Here is a 23,772-nt window from a genome sequence, read left to right as displayed (position 1 = left end):
CTGTCTGTGGACTACATTACCTACATTTAGCAGTTTTTACCAAGACTGTCCCTCTCCATGAGTCTGGGGCAGACATGAAAAGCAGGTGACCTCCAGTAAACATTGATTTCTTTTAAATTATAAAAAATCTCTAGCTATGTAAGTCAAGTATTATCATTCTTTTCAGTATGAAAGAATTTTTGGTCATCTGAGATATGCATTCTCTCAGAATGATAAAAATACATATAAATTTGCAACATAGCAATAAATACATTATATAATGAGTTTGTTACGTAGTTTTAAATACTTATAATTCCACCTCAGCATTTTAAAATTTCTAAGAGGCTTTGCAAGCTGTTTGCCCAAATGGTGAGTAAGCTCCTGGGGCTTTAAGGGAAGATGTCTTAAATCAGCCAAGTCACACACTCACTGCTGTGACCTTTGTTATTATTAAATAGATGACACAAACTCTATACTAGAGAGAGAGAAAAAGAGAAAGAGGTTTACGCATCTGATCCTTGGACTGTAAATCAAGCAACTTGAGCTAAATTACTGGCTGGATGATTTATTTGTTTTCTATCTAGACTTGCCATTGAAGAAATCACATTGTGACAAAACTCCTACGGTATACAGCTTGTTATTTGCTTCTAAATGTAAATGGAAGGACCTTTTTTCTCTGCTTTAATTAGTGTTAACAGGACATTGAATAGTATATATTTGGAATAGTTGACTTTTTTTCAGACATCAGAAATTAAGATCTTCACTAATACTAGCATAGAAATAAACAGGATGAAATGCCAACCTGCAACAAACAGACAAACAACAACAAAAACAGGATTTCTGGAGATTTATTGTGTAATTTTCTCTTTACATTTGATGTTTAAGCTTTGCAGTCAATTAATATTTTTGGTGCTGGTATTAATGGATGTTACAGGAGTTAATGCATGGCTCGAAACAGTATATTGGTTGAGGACTTCAGTATGATAGCTTCCCCTGTTTCTCTATAAGTTACTCCAATATTGTTGTACAATTTATCAGTAGTTTTCTATCACCACTGCTAATTTCTATGCTGCTACATCAGAACCCTCAGCCACCTGTTCAGCAAACACAAAAGTTGAAACTGTATGGCATACATATGCTCTGAGCAGCATTAACATATCGATTTTTAGGAGAATCTCATAGAATTACAGAACAGTTGAGGTTGGAAGGGAACTCCGGAGGCCATCTGGTCCAAACCCCTGCTCGAGCAAGGCCACTCAGAGCAGGTTGCCTGGGACCATGTCCAGGCAGCTTTCAAAGATCTCCAAGGAGGGAGACTCCACAGCCTCTCTGGTCAACCTGTGCCAGGGCTCTGTCACCCGTACAGTAAAGTGCTGCCTGGTGTTCAAAGGGAACTTCCTGTGTTCTAGTTTTTTGTCCTGTTCCTGGGCACCACTGAACAGAGCCTGGCTCCGTCCTCTTTGTACCCTCTCTTCAGGTATTACTGAAGACACATTGCTGACATCTCCCTGAGCTGCCTCTCCTGCAGACCGAGCAGCTCTCTCAGCCTTTCCTCTCACAGGAGAGGTGCTCCAGTCCCTTCATCACCCCTCCCCTCCCCCCCCAATAATCTCCAACAAGCCAGATGGCCACTGGCTTTCTACATCTTCCACACAATGTGGACAGGCAATGTAGTCATCATGTTATGGCCTACATCCCCCCATGCAAAAGCTCCTTTGCTTCTATTTGGTTTAAGGTCTTTTTACTTAACTCTACCAGGTATTAAGCATAAAAGCACAGTGAAACTCAAAGAAAAATACTGTAAGTACCAAGACATAGATGCATATCTTCCTAAAAATATGTCTTATAAATAGCAATGAGTTGTATTAAAATAACATGAAAATTTACCAACCAAAATTCTTCTCAATAAGACTTTCAGACACCACTGCCTAAGAAGATGATATAACTATCTCAAAAATTGTTCTTTGTACTACTATTCAGTTGATTAAATTACCTCAGAATTACATGCTTGTGCTTAGATCTATTAGACTGTTCCACAGCCACAGTGGAAAAGCATTTATCCCCAAGTATTGTGCCTGAAAGGGGAGAAAGACAAGTGCCAGGACTCAAAGATTTCTTAAGTGCTGAAAATATAAACAGTGGCATTGTGGGATTTCCAAAATTACCATACTGCATTTCATGTATCTAATAGTTGTAGAAAATTAATCGTACATCAAATAGCATATTGAATATCACCAGCAATCTCATTTGAGGTTTATTGAAACACAGCTTCTTATTATTTTTATTTATTTATTTATTTATACTGGCTAGTCTAACATTATCTGATTCAGAAAAAAAAAATCCCTCAAAATTTTTTATTAATAGCGTAAGACAACAACTTAACCGAAAGAATAACTTAAGGCAATGCACTCATATTTCTTTGTACCACATTAGAGAGTGTAACAGCAAGACTTTCACTATGTCCCTATTATCCTCTGTTTTATAAGAAACATCAAACTTGAAACTGGTAAGCTTGTGCAGGAAATGAAGACGACAAAGACGACAAAGGAACCTGGAATTAATTCTCCAAAGGCACCCACTGCTGCCACCTACAGACGAAACAAATTCAGAGCTCCTACCCAATAATAGAAAATTTATTTTACTACACCATATTAATTAAGAGTAGTAAGTATTCCCCAGGCAACAGGTCTACATTCTCCCCCCACCCCCCCAAAAAAAAAAAATAATAATAATAATAATACAAAAACAAATCTGTGATGTTAAAAATAACTAGTAACTTACTACTTCTCAGTTACCAACTATATGGAAAACTTCAGGTAAATCATTTTAGAAATCTTCCTAACATTTTCAGAATTTTCTTAGAAGTAGGAAACCACTGAAATACTCAATTTAGTTTTGCTTAGCTAGAACCTTCATTTAACAGTACAGCAACTGGACTTTACCTAGTGAGTGAAAATGAGTTGAATATACCACCAAACCAGTATACATATGTGCTGTAAAATCAGCACAGTGGAGTACCTCAGGACTGAGTAAGTTCAGGTCTAGTCACGATTCCTTATAAAGCAATAGACTAGGAAATTATATGAAAAATACTGAAATATTGTGTATAAAGGTATCTTGTTTATTCCGGTAGCACACATGCACACAGAAAGGCCTCTTTCCTTCAACCTAAGGCATCCTTTTCTGCTGTCTCTATTTCATGATTCGATTAGCCTGAAAAATAATAAATAAATATATTATATATTTTTTAAAACAAGGCAACATCTGGGGAGGAATAATTCAGATAAACCAAAGAGCTCAGCTTGAAGCCCTAAAGATAGGGATGTCCAGTATCTGCACTGTGGTTCAGTTGCTGTCTATGGCTTTTCTGATGGCTAGCAACTAACAACTGCAATCAAAGTCTATGCCCAGAAGCAGATATTTTTAATTGCTGCACGATACAGGCCTGCACAACATGCTGCCAGCGAGCCTCATGTGCATCACAAAATAAATTGTCTGAACGGGTGACAGCAAAGTAATGCATACTGTTAGTGTAGCTGAAGGGCTGGTTAGCACTTTTAAGTGTACTAACATGCAGCTAAATTCACACTGATGAAGTGGCCTAGAGGCAAGCACACTGTTGGTGCCTGGACAGATGCACTGCTGCTGTCTGACATGGCAGCTGAAGGGCACTGTATGTTCTCTGACCTTGGAGGACTGCTGGAAATCATGGGTTGTGCACTGATACTAGCAAGCGCAGCATGGCAAGGCAGGTAGCTGGGCCTGCCACCACTGCCTCACTGCCAGGAACAGCCTCCGCCTTGCTACTGCCCAGGAAGCCAAACATGTCAGGTGGGTCTGTGGCAGACTGAGAACTCGCTATGGGAAGAGGAGATACATTGCATTACAGTGGGATACACCACTTTGTCACAGATGGGAAGATGCAGACCTTTATTAGCATGCTGAAGTCTTTAATAGCTAATCTCCTGGCATATATTGCATGTTACTTGCCTACGTTAGGGTATAAGCACACCAAAAAAATTTGACATTTCATGAAGTTATGAAGTTCTGTTGAAGCCATGAAGTTTTGTTTTTCAGTTCCATGCCACGGTCTGAGTCGTTTTTATCTAATTCCTAAGTTTTGGAAGTTTGCCTCTCAAGATTGCACTTGAGAATATGCACCTCTTCAGAAAGCACAGAGAATCTGTCCTGTTTTGCCCATGCAAATCCTAGAAATGGCCCCAGATCACATTTATTTTCATATAATGAGCACTTAAGAACAATTTAAATTAAAAAAAAAAAAAAAAAGTGACCATGTAACTCTTTTTTGTGCTCTGTATCTTTATTATCATTTTAAAATACATATTTTTATAGATAATATATTATTTACCTCTACCTATTTTAACTATTTTATTATGGGTAATGTATGGAATCATTTACATGTATAAATTTACTTGTATAAACAACCAGATAATATTTGAAACCAGACCTTGAAATTGCTGACATTGGTAGTAGGATGATAGGTGGAGCAGGTGATCTTGAAGTTCTTTTCCAACCTTAATGATTCTATGATTCTATGAATATTGCTAAAGTTGCCTATGTTAATATTAGTTGCATTAATTTCAGGTTAAAATTTATTTATCCTTCTTTTGCAGGTACTTTAAGGAGAGAACGAGTGTGCTGTAATGTCTCTAAGAATGCCAGTTGGAAAGTAATCAGGAGTTTCAGAGGGGGCGCTACATATCTGAATAGGTGAACTGTGTGGTGTAGACTGTAGAAGGCCGTTTGCAAACATATTACTATTTGTATGACAAGGACAAAATTTCACAAAACCGCAGAACGGCTGAGGTGGGAATGGGACCTGTGGGGGCCAGCTGATCCAAAACAGTTCAAGCAGGGCCACCCAGAGCAGGCTGCCCAGCCCCATGTCCCACAGGTGGCTTTACAAGATCTCCAAGGGGCAGACTCCACAACCTCTCCTGTGGTGTCGCCACCACGAACCCATAAGAGCCGGGCTCCCCTCAGGGCCGTCCCAGGGCCCTGCGGAGGGCGGAGCGCGGGCCGGGAGGCGGTGCAGGGAGCCCGGCGGCTTCCGCCTCGCCGGTGTCGCCGCCCGGGTCGCTTTCGGTGGCCGTGAGGGGAACGGGGCCGGGCCGGGGTTGGTGGCGGTGGGGTGGGGATCGTCGCGGCGGAGATGGTGTCGCTGCTGCCGCGCATCGAGCGGCTCTCGTCGCGCGTGGTGCGGGTGCTGGGCTGCAACCCGGGGCCCATGACTCTGCAGGGCACCAACACCTACCTGGTGGGCACCGGGCACAGGTAACGGCACCGATCCGGCGGCGGGGGAAGGGGCCGGGGCCGGGCTGCCGCCGCCCCTCGGCCCCGGCCCCTTCCCCCGCCCGTGTTGGGGCCCGTGCGCTGCCTCCGGGGAGGGAGACGAGGAGCAGGGGGAGCCGCCATCGGGCTCGTTCGCCGCTCCCTGGCGACCTTTTAAAGAATAAAATTAAAAAATAATAATAATAAAAAAAACCACCGTTTTTAGAACCGGGCCCCCAGTGTCGAGGTCTCAGCATGCTGCCCTTAGGCTGAAGGGGAGCAGGTGGGCAGCTTGCTACAGGCCTCGGCACTGCCCGGTGGCACAAAACCGGTCAGAGGGCACAAAAATGTGGGTTTGTGGAGCAAAACGCTGAGCCCCTTTGTAAACGGTGCTGTCACGAGGTGAAATATTATAGAGGAAAGAGTCTTGGATATATTGCTTTGTGTGTGTGAAAGGATAAACCCTACCTCTCAAGTATAGCAAGCTTCAAACCCTACCTGTCAAATATAGTAAGTTTCCCATTAAGGAATATAAACTTTGAAAATTTAGCAGGTTTGGAAATATATATATATATAAATATATAATACATTATATTTATATACATACATACTAGATACGTACACATATAAATACATATATAAGCTGAGGGAAGCCTGCCTTCCTGGACTTCACATAGTTTTGTGTGGAGTGACCCAAGCATCTATAATATCTCCCTGATCCCAACCTGATCCCAATAAATGAGTGCAGAGCTCCCCGATTTTGCCTGCATTAAGCTAGACCAAATCTAGCAAAACCTTGCCTTGATTGTGGTGGGTGGGTTGGTAGCAGAGCTGTGCCTAAAAGCAGGGTTTGAATGGTGGTGTGCTCAAATAATTTAAAAAGATGCTAGAGCCAGGATGGTTCTGTGTTAGTGATGGAATTAAACTGTAATCTGATAATCCATAAGGACTGAGAATTAAAATAACGTTATGTGGCTTTTAACTGGTTTAATGATTAAAAACTCTTAGTAAAATTTAGCTGGAGATATCCATTATTACCACAGTTACATGCAATGTCATTATTTTATTATTTTTTTTACCATTATTTAACTCATATGAGTACTCTAAATTCTCTGTGTTCTTCTGTGTGTTTTCTTTTCCTTTTTTTTTTTTTTTTTTTTTTGGTCCGTATGTAGAAGAATCCTTATTGACACTGGAGAGCCAGCTGTTCCTGAATACATTGGCTGTTTAAAACAGGCACTGTCCGAGTTCAACATCTCAATTCAAGAAATTTTAGTGACACACTGGCATCATGATCATACTGGTGGAATACCTGATATCTGCAAAAACATCCCTAGTGGTAGGCCAGATATTTTTATATATTGTTGAATTTATGTTAGGTATGTGGCAAGAAACAAGTTTTGTATAGTCCTTCTGTATGCTTCAGCTGGATTATTCTTCTAGAATCTCCATGTAAACCACATGTAATTTAACAGTACTATTGTAAAGTATAGAATGAGAACAGTGAATAATCTGAGTATCACAGTTGAAATACTACTTTTTTTTTTCTTCAATACCTGTGCATAATGTCATAGTGAATTTTTCTTACAAGTGAATAATAAGCAGTTTACACATTATTAAAAGATGTGAGAAAAGCTTGATACTCTCTACATTGACAGTAGAGAAAAATAGAAAAGAAGTTCCTTTCTACATTGACAGTAGTGACAAATTGACTATTACTTTTACTTGTGTAAATCAATAAGAAATCTCTGAAAAATAAACATGAATAACTTTGATATTTCATACAGAAGACCATAAGAAATAGCTGACAAGTTCTTAGGCCTCAAAACATTTGGAGAAGAAAGTAGGGATATTTACAGATAAATTCTGATGTAAAATGTGCATTGCGTGTTGATAAGCAGTAAGACATTTCTCTTTTGATATCTGAGAAGAGAATAAGCAATAAAAATAATACAGCTCATCTTAGTTCTGCTGGACTTTTTCACTGGCTTTTGTAAAGTTGTAAAGTCATCAGGTTTTGTAAAGTTGCCAGATGCACATCTTCAAAGAAGCCTGGGCACTACTGGAAACAACATGGGTGTCTTTGTGAGAATTTTGATCCTGTCAGCTCCTGAGCGTGACAAAGAAGACTTGCAAGGGATATAAATGCCTGGTTTCTGGGTTGCCATCCATACCAAGGCATTCAGCACATAAACAGTTCGGAATGATAGACACTGAGGGAAGTTTCAGGGCAAAAAGGCTCCATTCGGTGTCAAATAAATGTTGAATAGTGCTTCTGTGACTCACAACACAGAGCTTGAGCACCAGAGTCTTAGTGCTGTTCCAGAGACTTATTTTTTGGCTCTTGATGAGTCAAGAAGGAACAACATTTGCAAAATGTAATAATTACTGGATTTTTTTTCCTACTAATTTCACGAGTGCTTTTTCATCTTCAAAATTGCTGCTGGTACAGAGTAGAGTATATCAGATTCAGAGTACAGTAGTGAGACTTCACTGCTCTGTAACTCTAGAAGGTTGTTTAATAAACATAAAATTACTGTTCAGAATTTCTTGCTTCAAGTTTTGCAGTGTAATAGTGTGTAATGATTAATGGTACATCTACAAAGAGTAAAAGTAATTCTGTGGAGTTAACTTCATTAGTGACAAATTTAAAATATGAACCATTATTTTCTTTGCTTTCTTTAAACAGACTCTGAATATCGCATCTGTAAGCTTCCTCGTGTCCCTGACCGTGAAGAAATAATAGGAGAAGGAGGACATAAATATTCATATCTTAAAGATGGGGACGTGGTACAGACAGAGGGAGCCACACTCAGGTAAACACTAATTTCTGCAGCTTTGCTCAATCACCTTTTTCTTCAGAATTCTGGCACATATATGTATCTTAACTTTTAATGATTGGTAATCCATAGATCTGATCCTGTCAACATTTAGTCTTGTAGGCTTCCTATCATAATGCAGAAGGGTATGCTTACCCAGAGAAGTTGTTCTAATGAATGAGTATCAGGCAGGAATCAGCCTTTAGTCTTTGGCCTCGCCAGAGAAATTAAGAATATTTCCCTTGAAAAATAATTCCTTAGGAAAAAATCATACAGCATTTTATGTAATTTCTCATTACTCAAGTAGTCATGGTGTAAAATTAATACCTTTGGGGATGTTTATGTTGGAAAGATGGAAAAGGTAAAATATTTCCAAAGGAGACATTAAAACAAATATTTAGCATTGAAACATTAAATTTTAATCCTTTTAGCTGTCAGGTTCTTGCAAGGTACCAGCTGGGAGAAAATTCTTCCCAGGGAGCACATTGCCTATCTTGTTTGCATGAATGAGTCTAAAACGAATGCTACCCTCTGTCACACAGGCACCAAAAAAAATCGTTGCTCATTCTGTCTCCAGAATTCTTTCATCAACAAGGCATTACTCTTCTCAGGACATATTTTGCTTGTTTTGTTCAGTTTAGATGTGAATTATATCCCACTTGTAGAACATGCAGCTGGCTGACCAGAAGAAAAGCTGTAAAGATAAAGGTTTAATTTGACCAAAAGCGTTTTATTTTTTAAGTTTAAAACAAAATACACAGGGTGGGCATAAAAATATTGAAGACATAACTACTGTAAGTATTGGGACATAATCAACTTACAGATGGAAAACAATTTGACTCCAAGCAAGGCAGGGGCAATACATTTTGAAGTCTGCAGTTATGCAACCAAATTTCAAGCTTGACTAAAAGCAAATAATCTCAACTGGTTGTTTAGTCAATACTTTAAGGATAGATGTCCATCCCATTGGTTCTAAAATAACAATATCTGCATGTTACATTTCATGTTACAGTTAGCAACCTTCAAGTTCTAAAGGAGGTGTGCCAGGCTGCATTGGGTTCTTATTTGTTTGTTTTTAACATGTTAATAATGAAATTTCCAGGTGAAGTTTCATAAGGAACTGGAAGATACCACCTCCCACAAAGACAAGGTGTAACCTATCAAACTGATTTTATGTTGCCTCAGCAGAGCAACATACTCACATACTTTCTGCTGAACACCATGTTCCGTAAGAGGTGGGAGTCATTGCAACACACAGTGGTGTGCCACTGGCCTCCCAGCCCTGCACTGACTTGGCTGGGTGCTGTTTAGCATTGGCTTGTACGCCACTCTTAGCACCAGCTCTGTAAATTCATAGTCTCTGCTTTGATGCAGTGATTTTGATTGATTCTGTTGAATTTTAGTGATGCTGGTCCAAGTTGCATGTTTTCAGCTTGAATCAGAAGGCCTTCTGTCTTTTGAAAACTGTAGTGCAAGGATACTGCAGTGCAGCTCCATGGTAGCTCAGGTATACTATACATATATCAACTGTTCTCTAATGTGGTATTCGTTCAAGTTGGGGGGTCCTAAGTCCATACCTTTTGGATGTTTCATGACTTGCACATAGAACAGCTAAAAGACCACAATTCCTTGTATTTTAAGGTTCCACTCCACTGTGTTATGGGACTTTCAGAGTAAAATAAATTTGGGGAGACAGAATTTTATTTGGGTTGGGTCCAGTAGTATACAGTGAATTTCCAAAAGAATTAGCAAAATCACCCTTACCCTCTTTTGCCAAATACTATGTATATGTCATGAACTTTACACTTTTCAATCTAGAAATAACGTCATTTTTTTCTTTCTTAAAACATCAGAGTAAAGCCCTCTGTACCACAAATTTTACATGATTAGCAAGCTACCTTAATGTAATTTTTTTAAGTGTCATGTAATTCAGTGTATATTAGTGATGATGTTATGTGTTCTCTACATGGCCTAAGAAAATGAACTATAGTTAGATGAAATGATACTCTGTTTACGTTGACCTTCTGAGTACTACACTTTTTCAGACTTTCAATCTGACTTTCTTGGTACTGTACTTTTTCTCATTCTTCTTGTAGACTACTCAGTAGGTGTATCATTTTATCATTGTTTCTAGCTTCTGAAAATTAAGCTACAAGTTCTGTATGACTGGTGTATGAAAAATTTACACTTTCATTGTTCTTCTTTAGAGTTTTACATACGCCTGGGCACACTGATGACCATATGATTTTACATCTAGAAGAAGAAAATGCTATATTTTCTGGTGACTGTATATTAGGGGAAGGAACAACAGTAATTGAAGACCTGTATGATTACATGAAAACTTTGAAAAGGCTATTAGAAATGAAGCCAGATTTAATATATCCAGGTTAGTTGTTCTATTTTGAACTGCTATATATTACTATATAAACTGTATCTTCTCTTAATACGTCAAACATCATTATTAATGTCACAACTACAGTTTATTACTTAATGTACTGCTAGCACTAAGCTATGCCGACTTAATAGCATGGAGTTTTGCAAGACTTAAAAATCTTTCAGCGATAGATGTCTTTCTTTCCTGTGATTTCTCCCTCTGAAGGTGAACAGATTATGCTTCTGTATTAAAAGCATACAGAGGCCAGGATCTTTTACTGTAGGAACCATAGAGAAAATTGGGTATACTTTTATTAAACTATCCATGACCCTTAATGTTACCCTGGAAGAGAAAAACAATAGTTGTTCTTTTGGTCCTCTGCAGCCCTACGTACACTGCCAATGTGGGTAGCTTTTGTTAGTAATGTTTTTAGGAGTGTTTGTAGTAGTAGTTAGTAGTAATAGCGTAGTTAGTAGTAGCAGTGTTAGTTTTTTGTTGTGTTAGTAATGTCTTGGAGAGAGAGATCTATCTTTTGCAACACAGATTAATCACAAATTCATCTTGAGAGGCTGCAGAACTGTCAAATGGTTATCTTAGTTAATGACTTAGCTCAAATTTGAACGAGAGCCAAGAGGTCGAACATCATGTTCTAAAAATAAATTGCTGATTCATTCGGTCTATGACATTGCTTTTCATTTTCTCTTCTTATCTCCCCCAAACCTTGGGAATGCATTTAATTTTCATATAAGCCATGTGTCTATTTGACAAGATTGGATTTTAAGAATTCTTTATGTAACTAAGGTTTAAGCTCCTCATTTTCTTTTCAGAGCTACATCTCAGGATTTTTTCAGACCTTTTCCATTTCATCTTGTTCAACTAGCCATTCTGAGTGACTCTCTATTCTCATTTCTGTCTTCCTCCATTAACCATCTATGCTTAACCTACATAGCCGAATCTCTTTTGTGTTCATTTTTAAAATACACTTATTCTGGAGTAGGTGTTCTTTAAGTGCTTTAAGATCTAAGATCATAAAAATGCTTAGTTATGGGTATTTTTTTTAAATGCTATTTAAGAAAAAATGCCATTCTATGTATTCCATGGATGTGGAGGCTTACACAGAAATAGTATTTATAGTAATTGACTGAACTAGTGGTAAAACTAAGAATATTTTAGCCTCCTGAGTCTCAATCTATTAATGAATGAAATGTTCTGCTTTCTTAAATATCTGGAAGGCATAATCTGTTCCTTCATTTGATTTCTGTCTTCCAAAACCCTATACCCCAAATTCTACTTGGTTTATCAGTTTTATCTGTTGCTTTTCACTTCTTCTTAGTCATTATTTATCTAGATTACACATTCACCAAGGTTGAATATTTGTCCCACTTGTCTGTAACTGTTTGCTACACTGTTTTAAACGTTTTCATGTTGTACTTGCAGTTCGAAAGACAGTGGGACATTATGCCATGCCTTTGATAAGTAGCTAAGCATTGAGATGGTTTGAAGCTAACTTTGTTTCTTTATCCATGCATCACAACGTGTACGTACAATCGTGTAAAAGATAACTACTGCCAAGTCAAAACAATTGTTTGTATGATTGGTGTGTAGTACAATAAAATGATAACTATAGCAGAAGGCAGTTTGTTTTACCAATACGTTCTGTATAACCTCAATACCTTGGTCTTACTGCAGTTTCAGATTTTCACAATTCTTGTATCATCTCTTTTCCCTGTCCATGCTTTAGCACTGACATTGCAGTTTGAGAAATAGATGTAGGAGAGCATGAATTTTTGTAACAAGGTGATTGCTGGCTAGGTGTTAGTAGCAGAACTTTGCCAATCCTTTACTTTTCCTGTTTTTTGTTTGCTTATTGTTTGTTTGTTTGTTTTTGTTTTTAATTGAATGTGGAAATTGCTTCTGGCAAAGTACTCATTGCAATCTATTTTACTGTTCATAGCTGAGAATCCTTGGGAAGAGAAAAGGGTGTTTTAGCCACCAGAGGGCTCCCTAACCTGTAATAATAAACAGTGTTACTTGATAATACAGAAAAAATGGTAGTTAGGAGTCTGTGCAAGATTTCATGAACCAATTATTTTCTTCAGTTTTATTCTTTGTGCTGTAATTTCTCATGTATAAACTTAGAGAACCTATATGTCTTCACAGGGTACTATAAGAATAAATAGTTGCTGCTTTTTTTTTCTTCTATAGAAGACCTGGAATAGACAGAGGTCTCAAATAATAGGAAGCTGTCTGATGCAACATCTAAGTTAATATTGGAAAGATGGTTGTATTGTAAGATCTGTTTAAAATTCTCAGAAATAGTTTAAGTATATGTGGATAATAATTTATTCATGAAGTTAACTATGCTGCTGTCCCTGAAAAATGATAGTGTGAAAGATCCACACCTAAATTTAAAACAAGCTTTCTGACGTAGTTTTAATACCCGTATGTGCATATGAAATGGCTGTAGACCATGTGGCATAGTGAATATGGCATTCTGTTACCTTTACAACACGTGGGTTCCATTCCAGATATTGACACTGGTCTTGTAGGCCCAGTAAGTTAAATCACTGGGAAGTGTAGAAACCAGTTTTAAGACGTCCTTGTGATTCCATGGCCATAATTTTGAATACTTTGATGTGACTTCTGTCATTAGAGAATGACAGAAGAGAATGGACAGTTACCATTACAGTGTCTTTTTTGTATATCTTAATGTTTTTCTAAATTTAAACTTCTGTTTTTATGAATGGCTACATACTTAGTAAACATAATGTTACCAAATATACTGTATAGGAACAATAGCTTCAGATTAAATATATTTGAAATAAATAAATATATGTGCTCATGACAGTATAGCTTTATATTGGCCATTTATTTTTTATTTATAATACTATCTTAGGCTCAGGATACACTTCAATGTACATTTTTAACTTCAAGTCTGCTGAAATGAGTGTATAAGTTAAGATATGCATAAGTATTTTTGACTCTTGCTAAATGATAGATTCATCTGACATTATTTTTTTATTTCACAAATATCATGAAAAATTGTTTGCTCATTTTCTATAAGCTGCCTGTCCTCAGGCAAAATAAGCCATAAATTAAAATGTCTTCAAGTTTAAAACTCATTTAGTCTGTCAACCCAAAACTATAAGCAAATAATGTAATGATTTTTTAAATGTAGTCAAAGAGACTCAAAATAAATTGGTTTGGATGATACCCAATAATTTCTAAAAGACAGTTATTTTTACCGTAGTTGCTGTCCTATTCATTTTATAAAAATTACTTAGCGTTTAGTCAGGCAGAGATGGAAGTTGCTACTGCTACTTCAGGTGAGGTATACAGGGAAAAAAAATTGAAACTTTGCTGTAAAAAGCATGTGATAAATATTTACGCAACACTGCAAGTAAATTTGTCCATAAGTAAATCATAAAGTTTAATTTGTGCACACGTAACTCCCGTGTCTGAAAAATATCTTGATTTCATCTGTTATTTATTGTATCATGAGGCAGTATTTCATTTTCCACAAAGGCTAGTGATTTATCAGTTAAGCCTTTTTCTAATTTTATTCAAAGACCTTTCAGTACGTTGAATGATTCTCATCTGCCTCAGTAAGTCCAGGAAAAAGCATGTGCATCTTGTTTATTACCTAGCCAGATCCACAGTGTTCGACATGTAGCCTTTCATGTGCATTGCTTCTTCCTGCCCTGGCACGTTGGGATTGTCACACTGGTTTTTGATTATATGTGCAAACATGTATGTAGGGGAGTAAAGTATAGTGTGTGAGTGAGTTGTGAAGATCTGTACTGGAAAATTTATCTGTCACAATGTTACTTCCCTCACCTCTGTGTTTTCTGGAGTTAGTTACCCTCCACAACAGGAACAGTAGTACAATACAGGAGTCTTTGCCTCAGCCATTACTCTGCAGAGACCAGTATCAGTTTGTCATCAATATCAGTATTCTCTGTGGGGTGTGAGTCAGGGAGAGGTAATATAAAAACCTGACTCTCAAATCTATTTAGTAGTAAACTCCTTTTTCCTTTTTTCTTTATTGACTAATCTTTATCTAAGTATTTCCTTGCTTTCCTTATACCACTGGAACTATTCCTTTTCCAAATTCAGACTTTTTAAGATCTTCTAATTCCCCTTTCCATCTTTATGCTATTCAAGTGCAGAATGTGATGCAGACACTCAATTTAGTCTATTTATATGAAAAGAAAAAAAAAAAACACTACCATAGTTTACATAAGAATGAGTCGATTATTCGATAGCGTACTTAATTCCAAATGTAAGTAATATCGCTTTGGTACGTGTGTTTCAATTTAGGTCATGGCCCAGTAGTACGTGATGCAAACACTAGAATTCAAGGATACATTTCTCACCGAACTGCTCGTGAAAAGCAAATTCTGAATGTTTTCCAGAAGAATGTTGGAAAATCATTTACGTCCTCAGAGCTCCTAAGTATGGTATACAAGGTAATTCTTGATTAAAAGATTATAGATTAAACTAAAGAAATTGAGGTTATGTTCATAAAATAGTGTGTGACAGCCTAAGTATTTGGGTGAATATCATGGTACCTTTTTAAAAAGAAGAAGAAAAAAGCTTTAAAAGATTTCTGCTTGTTCAAAATGCATGTGACTGCCTTGGATTGGGACTGAGATGATTGTCAAAAATTTCTTCTTTCACTATTTAGATGAGTTTTGTTTCATAGGACCAAACAAAAATACAGTTTTAGTGCTTGGTTTCAAGTGGAAATTACAAGATGACTGTTAATGTTTGATATGTCAAAGTGCGTTTGGACTCTCCTGACAGATTGGTTGGAACGTGTAGTTCCTGATTAATTGGCTTGTGCTTTCACAGAGATGGGTATTGCTCTCAGAAGTCAGGTAGCTTTTGTACGTCATTAGACAGGCATAAAAGTCCTTGTTTGCTACTTCGTTCCTCATGTAACCTCAGTAATTTGAACATATGGTAAGGGGATTGTCCCTTCTAGCAAACAGAGTTCAGAGAGATGCAGCATAAGCTTCAGAAGATGCCATAGTTGACAATGGCTGTGCTGTGTGAAGAGGTCTGTAACAGCTTCACAGCTCATTTTTTCATGGTTCTACAAATTCCTAGATTCCAAAGGAGTGACTACAAGTCACACTGAACATTTTGAAGTGCTGATGTACCATTAACTGTGGCTGTTTATTTAGTTCTTGCAGTTTTCCTGCCTGAAATACTGCAGTTTTTAAGTACGTAGCTGTTCACATGCTTCTGTAAATCAAAAACCATTTTTCCTGTCATTATCAGATAAGAGTGTTTTTTTCAGTACTACTAAAGCTTTAACGTAAAAAATGTCAGAGCTTTTTAAAGATATGCAATTTATTGAGACAGTTTTCTGAGGATTTCTTCTGACAGACTCGTGTTATTCGGTGAAGAACTTTTGTAATTTTCAAAAAGGAGATTTTACTTAGATTATGCTGAATAAAGGAATTTTGAGAAATATTGTTTGTTGTTACTTTCTTAGCACTGATTTTTTTTTAAGATACGCTTTGTCCTCCTGAAACTGTTTGCATACTGATTTACAAATACTAACTGTTAAAGGACATTTAAACTCATGCAAGTAGTATCACGAAATAGAAGTACTATAGGTATCTGGAGAAAGGCCTCTTTAAATTTGTCAGTAAAACCTATGGAAAAATGCTCAGCTACACCAACAACCCAGTGCCAACTAAGTTCAGTAGAACACAGTTGAGTTGGCCAAAGTCTGGATAATAGAAGCGCATGATGCAAAACTTAAGAACAGTAAACAAAAATGTGTTATTAGGCTACTAGTTTAAATGGTGCAAAATTGGTTTACGTATTCTATGCTTTTGTCACTATACATGTAAAACTAACTGAATGTTCAACATAGTAATTCAGAAGAGGAAAATCTATGTTAATAAGCCACGATTTCCATATATTGAAAAAAATCATTGGGCAATATTGAAAGGTATTTAAACAAGTACAAAACTCATATTTGTATTCCCCTTAGGACATTCCTGAAAATTTACTGCTAGCAGCAGAAAAAAATCTCCTAGTCCACTTGAAGAAGTTGGAAAAAGAAGGAAAAGTGTGTAAGTTGTGGGTAGTGGGGTGTAAGGACAGTCATTTTCATTTCAATTTTCTGTGTCCAGGGTGGGGGGAGAGGGAAGGGTCAGAGTCTAATAATATAAATAATATATTTTTTTATCATTATATCTTCTGTTTATTTTAATGATAAATCAGGTAGTAGGCTCAGTATTGGTTCAAAAATAGAGATTTTTTAATACTAATAATAATAGTAGCATGATTTTTATTCCAAGAAAATAGATTAGAATCATGCAAGCAGTTATTTTTATCAAAGTTTGGAAAATAATGGTTTTAAGCATAGTTTGTACAGAATGCCATTGAAGCTTACCAACATGATACTGCACCAGCAGTAATTAAATGTGATCTCAGTTGTTGGTTATTGACATACACTATTGAGTCTAGACCTACACGTTTCTCCAACTTGGCTATACAAGATTGCTCCAGGGTATCAGATACTATGGATTAAACTTATCCCTTCCCTTTCACTGCTGGAGTAGTTCAAGCAGCAACATTTTCTGTTTAGATGAAATAGTGGGTAAATTAACTTTCTCTTTACAGGTAGACTTGCAGTCTTTGATACAAAAAACTTAAAAGACTTTAACTTAAACGTTAAGGAATTGATTTGTCTGAGGAAGCTAGTGACTTTCATCTCTTTAAGCCAGTTTTGCTCAGAACTTTTTCATGTTTACTGGGCAAAAATCACTCAGTTTTCCTCAGAAATCACCTTTGAAATTTGAAGAGAGAGCAGATAGGGAGCTTCAGTCAGATACCTGTTCACAAAGTAGCAACTGCTTGAAACAACTGTGAAGTAATTGAGGAGATATAGATATATATATATATGAGAATATATATGAAGTTCTAGAGGATATACTAATCAGAGGAATTATTGTGGTTCTTTTACTCGAGTTGGAGGTCCTTGATTTAGCTGCGTACTCCAGCTTTCCCAGAAGCACAAGAATTGCCTTTTAAAGTTTTTTGGTTTCGTTTCGTTTTTAATCTTCAATTTGTGCTCATAGAGAAGGAAGAAAGCAATCTCATCAGAACACTTGGGAGTTTCTTGTGATTATCTCAACGGTGTGGAAACAGTTGCTAACTTTTTCAATACAATCTTAGACCCAGTTCTGTAATACACACTTAACATCATGTGACCGCTGTTGGTTTTTCAGTTCAAATTAAGGACATCTGTTAAGGAAAATTGATTCTATTGGTTCTGAGCATGTAGCATAGAAATGCTTGCATACTCACTTTACATGCTCATTTGGCTTTGATACAATGTCCTTACAAGCTAGTCTGAGTTGCAGTATTTCAGGTTTTGTTCTCATTATGGAAGACTTGAGCTGCAGTCATAACACTGTTTGCTTAATTTTCACAAAATATTTTCCCAAAGAAACGTGTTGTCAGTGTTGGTAATAAATGTGACAGCCATATTCCACTGTTACTGGAGAGCTACTCCATGCAAATTATGGCCATATGCTGTCTGCTGCAGTCATTAATTCACCACTACATTCTAGGGATTGCAGTTTATGTGGGTACATAACTTTTAAAGCTACAATTAGGAGTGATAACTGCCTTTAATGATTTACTTTTCTCACTTCAAACAGAAAAATAATGCCTTATATACAGGAGCATGGCACAATATGTGCATTTAACTTTCTCCCATATTTGGATGATTGTCATTGTTTTGCATTTTTAAAAGACCGCTGCTGATGAAAAAGAAATAATTTAACTGTTGCTAATTTAGCAGCACCTTTTTTCTCTCAAGTTCATAAATTTCAAAAAATATAGCAAGTGCTACATCAAATTTATTAATAATCTAGAAATGTTAATATCCTGAACTTAAAACAACTGTAGGATTATTAAACCCTTTTTTATTACTCATGCTTTATATCACTAGAAGTTACATTGTGATACAGATAATGTTTATTAGCTTCCATTAAAATTCAGCATTGGCCTGAAGGAAAGTATTTTAATAGACAAGCTGGTAGAGTTTAATTTTTAAAAATGACAAACAGAAATGTACACATGTACAAGTTAAGGTTTAGGTAGTCTAATGTTTATACATAGCATGTAAGTGTTAATTTGTGAATAATTTGGTCTTTTTTTTCCTTAACAGTACGTGATGCATCTCCCAACTTCAGATGGAGAAACAATTTATAACTTACACAAGATTGCTCAAAAACGTTCTCGATCTGCACAGTTGCTGCATGAAAAAACAGAAAGATGATTGCAGATGACATGTAAAATAAAAATTAATTCTTCTTTCATTTAAAAAAGTACTAACAATTTAAAAACAATGTTACAGTCAGTTAAATGATAATTTTCATATTCTACTTTATGGGACTTTAAAAATTTATAGTTACTGAGGTAAATAAATAGAATGACTGTGAAGAACTGAGTGTTACCTCTGGTATAAAATGCCAAGCTTTATCGTTGGTCACAGAAGACAAATAGCAAAGCCTAAAAACTTAATAAATCAAAGATATAAATCTGTAGTAAAAAGAATAGAAAAGATTTGAAACTAAAGTTGTTTGCATTTGCCTGTGCCTTTGAAAAGTGTCTTTTTAATAATTTACCTGTAAATTCTAAAAAACAACCAATTTTTGTTAACAGGTGGAAATGCTGGGGTTTTTTGTTTGTTTGATTGTTTTTTTTAAATTTATGTGCCTGTGAACATTTTTGCTGGTTACTCACTGAAATATGTTTTAACAAATGCTGAAAGTACTTCCAGACTTCTCTGTTTTCTCAGGCAAACATGATTTCTGTGAAATTAATTCAAGATTCATCATTAATTTTAACCAATTAATGTTAAAAAAAAAGATGCACAAAGTTAGGGCAGACTTAAATTCTATCTTCTAAATTTCTTCTATAAGAAAGGGATTAAAAAGCTGTGTAAATTGACATACCTATTGTGCACCATATGAGGTTAAGTTTTTCTATCACGTTATAACTAACAAGCTTCAAATTTTGCTATTAACTCCATTTAAACTACAAATATTTTAACTAAAGGTTGTATTTGATTGTAAAATACTGTATAGTGTGTTAAAATGCAGTGCTTGAAAATGAATTAAACTTACAGTTCAGTTTTCCATGTAGCTTAAACTTTCAGAATAATGTATAAATATTTGCATTACTTTGTGTATTTAAAATGTATGAGTTTCTTATGATTTATACACTCTTTTAATGCTGGTCCAACTTTAAAAAAAAAACGAGATATGAGATGTTTAAAGGTACCGAAGACAAATACATGTCCTTGAAAACCTTTCAAGTCCAGTCCCTTCATTTGTGCTTGGGTACTTTGAATAGGCATGGCTTAAGAGTTTTCATTATCTTATGAAGTTGATAGCATTTGCGCTGATATCTGAGCCAGATCCAATACAAAAATAAACCCAGGAACAGTGATCCAAAGCTGAAAACATATTCTGAAGTAATAACAAACCACTGAAGAGGGGAAGTGTTAGCTTTCTGCTCTATAAAATGATGCTTTTTGTAAACTTTCTCCATCTGATTTTCAACCGCATCGTGATTTTTGTTTGCGTTCTGTGCCGTGCCATTTTATAGTCTTTTTCAGGTATACTATTCCTAGTTTTTTCTTCCTTATACGTTTTCTGTTTACTTTTCCTACTTTTGTATTTTTCATATTTTATTTATATATACATATATATTATAAACATAAAAATACAAATATATAATTTTGTGTTACTTCTGTATGTTCTATCTTCCAGTACAAACACTTCGTTTTTTCTTCTGCCTCCCACAAACACTGTTTTTTCTCAGTTCTTTTTGGTTTATTTCTCTCTTCATAATTACTCAGAAGCTTTCATGTAGACTTCTTGCCATTAATAATAATTATTTTTCTGTACTTCATGAATGTTTGCTAACCCTTTTCATTGCAAGGAATGAAAAGGTAATTATCATTTCTTTTCTTTTTTAAAAAGCTAATTCACGTGCTCTGAATTATGACATTTTGCACAGAAATATAAGTGGAATGGTATGGTTTTCTGTCATGAGGGGAAGCTTGAGTACCTACAACCAGAGGTTAATAGCCAGAACCTGATATGAAGTGGTGATGTCTCATTACTTTCCCAAGCTAAAAAAGTCTAATGGCAGCCTAAATGTCGCCGAACCATTTTCCTCTGGTTCACTGTGTTTCGTTTTAAATACACGGAAACAACTTCACAACTGAGTTAAAGCATCTTTGGAGTTTGCAGACAGTGAAGAAAGAGATATGATGCAAATCAGAGAACTACATGTTCCATGCTGTGATGCAGCAAACACCTAAAATTCTCAGAAGATGACAGAAATTGCAGTTTAACCAGACTTGACTTGTCATTCATTATCATATATGGTGTCTGAAATTTTAAAAGCAGGGATTGCAGTTACTAAGATGTATATACATACAGTGAAGGATACTTGCAACTGCTATGACATGTTGTAAAAGTCTTAAGACTCCTTGTTGACTGAGATTTTAAGTCAGAAGGAATGTGTATTTAAAAATAGAACAGTAATGTAAGCTATATGCCATGTATGTATAAAAATGGGGATTAGCCTACTTACATCCCTTGCATTTGACTACATTCATCTGTCCAGAATGCACTAAAAGTTAAGAATAAAAATAAGAGAAGGGAAGAAATAATAAGAAATAAAAAGAGAAATAATTCTGTCTGATCAAGATGGAAGGGCAAATGTTGTTCAATGCATTAACTTTATAAACAGCTAGGGACAGACTATTGAAGGAGAACAAATTTGCTTTCCAGCTTTCCTGGCAGCTAGTTTTAAGATACATTCCTGAGAGACAGAATACAAAAAGGTAGGTTTATTAGTTTTAAGAGCTAGAAAAGAATTTCGTTAGAAGTTATACCCCTTTCAGGTTTTCTATTTCTTACTAATTTTATATTTATTGTAAAATGTCATTCTTGGTTATATTTTTAAGCATATTTGATGATGGAAAGGTTTCCAAATAGGAATGGCATTCTTCTGTTTGTATCTGTTACTTCTGGTACAGTAATGTGGTTACTACCAAATCCTCTACAGACTTGCAACCTGCAACAGATCTTGGATTGTCAGGAATTTCCTTCCTAAGTTGTGTGATCATTTTGAAGCCTAGTCTTTCAATATATGGAAATCTGGAAAGAAACGTGGCAAACATAGACAGGCAATCCACTGGCAAGAGGGAGACTAAGGACTGACAGGCAACAGTCTCAAGCATTTTAGATCATCACACTTTTCCTAAGGTGCCATCAGAAACATCATATGGCAGAAGAGGGAACTCCAATAGAAGGAAGGCATGGAAAATATTCAGATGAGGCAACAGGTTTATTTTCTGTTTCAGTAGAGTAATTTATATAAGGATAAACACAAAAATGGATTGAAACCAAGAAGATCTTCATGCCTGTGTGACAGGACTGCAGCCAGATGTTCACAGCATTTGCTGATTACAGCGTGAAAAAAGGATGTCCTACCACAGTCACTTAGTTAAATCTTGTTCCCTAGGTTCTGTGGACATAATTTATTTTCAAGTAGAGTAGAGAAATAGATTCAAGAAAAAAAATAATTTTAATGTTGATACCATCTCAATGTGCTTCACTTCTGCGGTACATTACATCCGTAACTGTACAGTGTGCAATCAAGATCTACTTTCATATCAGCCATTCTTGTTTATGTTCTTCTTGCTTTAGAATTATGAATACTGGTACGGCCAGGAAATGGAGGTATTCCTAAGGTATAAAAACATATTGGTACTGAAATACAAATGCTTGTTCAATTCAGACTTCTTTCTTTCATATATTTAAAAACAATGTGTCAGAGGGGAGGGGAATGTATGTATTCTGTATTTTTAAATACTCTAGATCATCTCCAGTTAAACAGTATCCCCATCTCCCTAATTTAATAAATTTATACAGAACCTCTGAGAATCTTCACAGCCAAGTTTTATTCGTTGCAATATACCTCTGGCTGTGAAAATTCTTGATTTAATGCTTGAGCCTGAGCATAAATCTGGCTTTTGTTGACAAGTGTCATTTAAACTCCTAAGCAACAGCGCTGTGTGCCAAGTTAAGAATCATTATTTCTTGCTGTTGCATGTTTTTTGGATTATTTTGGTTTTCCTTTTTCCTACATGAAATATACTGCAGCTGTATATTGTCAATCTAAACAGCTCTCAGAAAATAGATTGAGGGATGTTACAGTTCTCAACCTGAGCTTGGGGCTTAGCAGCAAAAGGTTATTCTATGATACGTTGTCTTACTGTTGTTTTCGGGGATTGCCTTTAACCCTTTTGTCCTCTTTCTGCCCATATTGATCATTTCATTCCCTATTCCCCCTTTATTACTTTGCCTTTTTCTTCCCTTTCCCCAATACTTTGTTTCCTTTATTTGCCTGCTGATTAAAGCAGTTTTGCTAAATACAGAAATTCTGATTGTGGCCCAAGAACTAATTCCAAAACCCCAACCCCCTTGCCACTGAAGTGTCACACTCACTCAGTAGTTGTTTTTTGTTGTTGTTGTTGTTTTTTCTATTTTATTTGTTTTTTCTCTTACAGTTAATGGATGCCAAAGAAAGTTACTTCCAGGAGGCTCTGAGGCATTTTTGTCCTACTGTTTCTTCATGCCTACACACCGCCCAACATTTGGTCTAGTGTTCTGATAAAAGCAACACAGGAAGTAGACTGGAGAGATATGAGTCTGATAGCTGGTGTTACGAAGCACTTGAGCTATTCCCTTCTAGGACAACAAACTTATTTTTGTCTCAGGTTTTACTTCTAGGAATTGCAAGGGAACAGCGCTTCTAAAAGTGTTACTGGGGAAATTAATATTACTTTAAAAATAAACACTCTAGTATGTATTTATTTTTTAAGAAAAGACTCTAATAAGAGACTTTCTTGCTTGAATTTTGGCACATTGCTTTCAAATACAGTGACTACTGTAGCAAGCCTGGTAAATTTCTGTTTTTTAGTCTACAAAACATGGAACTGTGAAGTAAAATGGAAAACAAACCAACAGAGTATGACAAAACATGATAGACAATATGTTTCAGCTAACTATGTAATTCTTCTCAGTCACGTTGCTAGAAATGGACTATTCAAAACATTTAGAACATTATTTCAGAGTTGCAGTGTTGGAGTATTGTACTTCTAATGTAAACATAATAATACTGACAAGTGGGTGTGAATATTTATATATACACACACATTATTTATATGGGCATTTTTAATGAAGTTTCAGT

The 23,772-nt window shown here is 36.1% G+C and overlaps 1 protein-coding gene across 1 annotated transcript; it reads left to right on the top strand.

Annotated features, from left to right (window-relative positions):
- Positions 1 to 5,113: 5,113 nt before the first annotated feature.
- LACTB2 (lactamase beta 2) lies at positions 5,114 to 19,816 on the top strand. Its single transcript, XM_032182663.1, has 7 exons — positions 5,114 to 5,274; positions 6,447 to 6,610; positions 7,961 to 8,087; positions 10,298 to 10,476; positions 14,785 to 14,933; positions 16,475 to 16,556; positions 18,665 to 19,816. The coding sequence occupies exons 1-7, from the start codon at positions 5,153 to 5,155 to the stop codon at positions 18,706 to 18,708; spliced, it is 867 nt and encodes a 288-aa protein (XP_032038554.1). The 5' UTR covers positions 5,114 to 5,152; the 3' UTR covers positions 18,709 to 19,816.
- The last annotated feature ends 3,956 nt before the right edge of the window (positions 19,817 to 23,772 follow it).

The sequence above is a fragment of the Aythya fuligula genome, chromosome 2, assembly GCF_009819795.1.
Source record: "Aythya fuligula isolate bAytFul2 chromosome 2, bAytFul2.pri, whole genome shotgun sequence".
Taxonomy (NCBI): domain Eukaryota; kingdom Metazoa; phylum Chordata; class Aves; order Anseriformes; family Anatidae; genus Aythya; species Aythya fuligula.
Note: the sequence above shows the minus strand (reverse complement) of the source record. Positions and strands in the feature narration are given on the sequence as shown.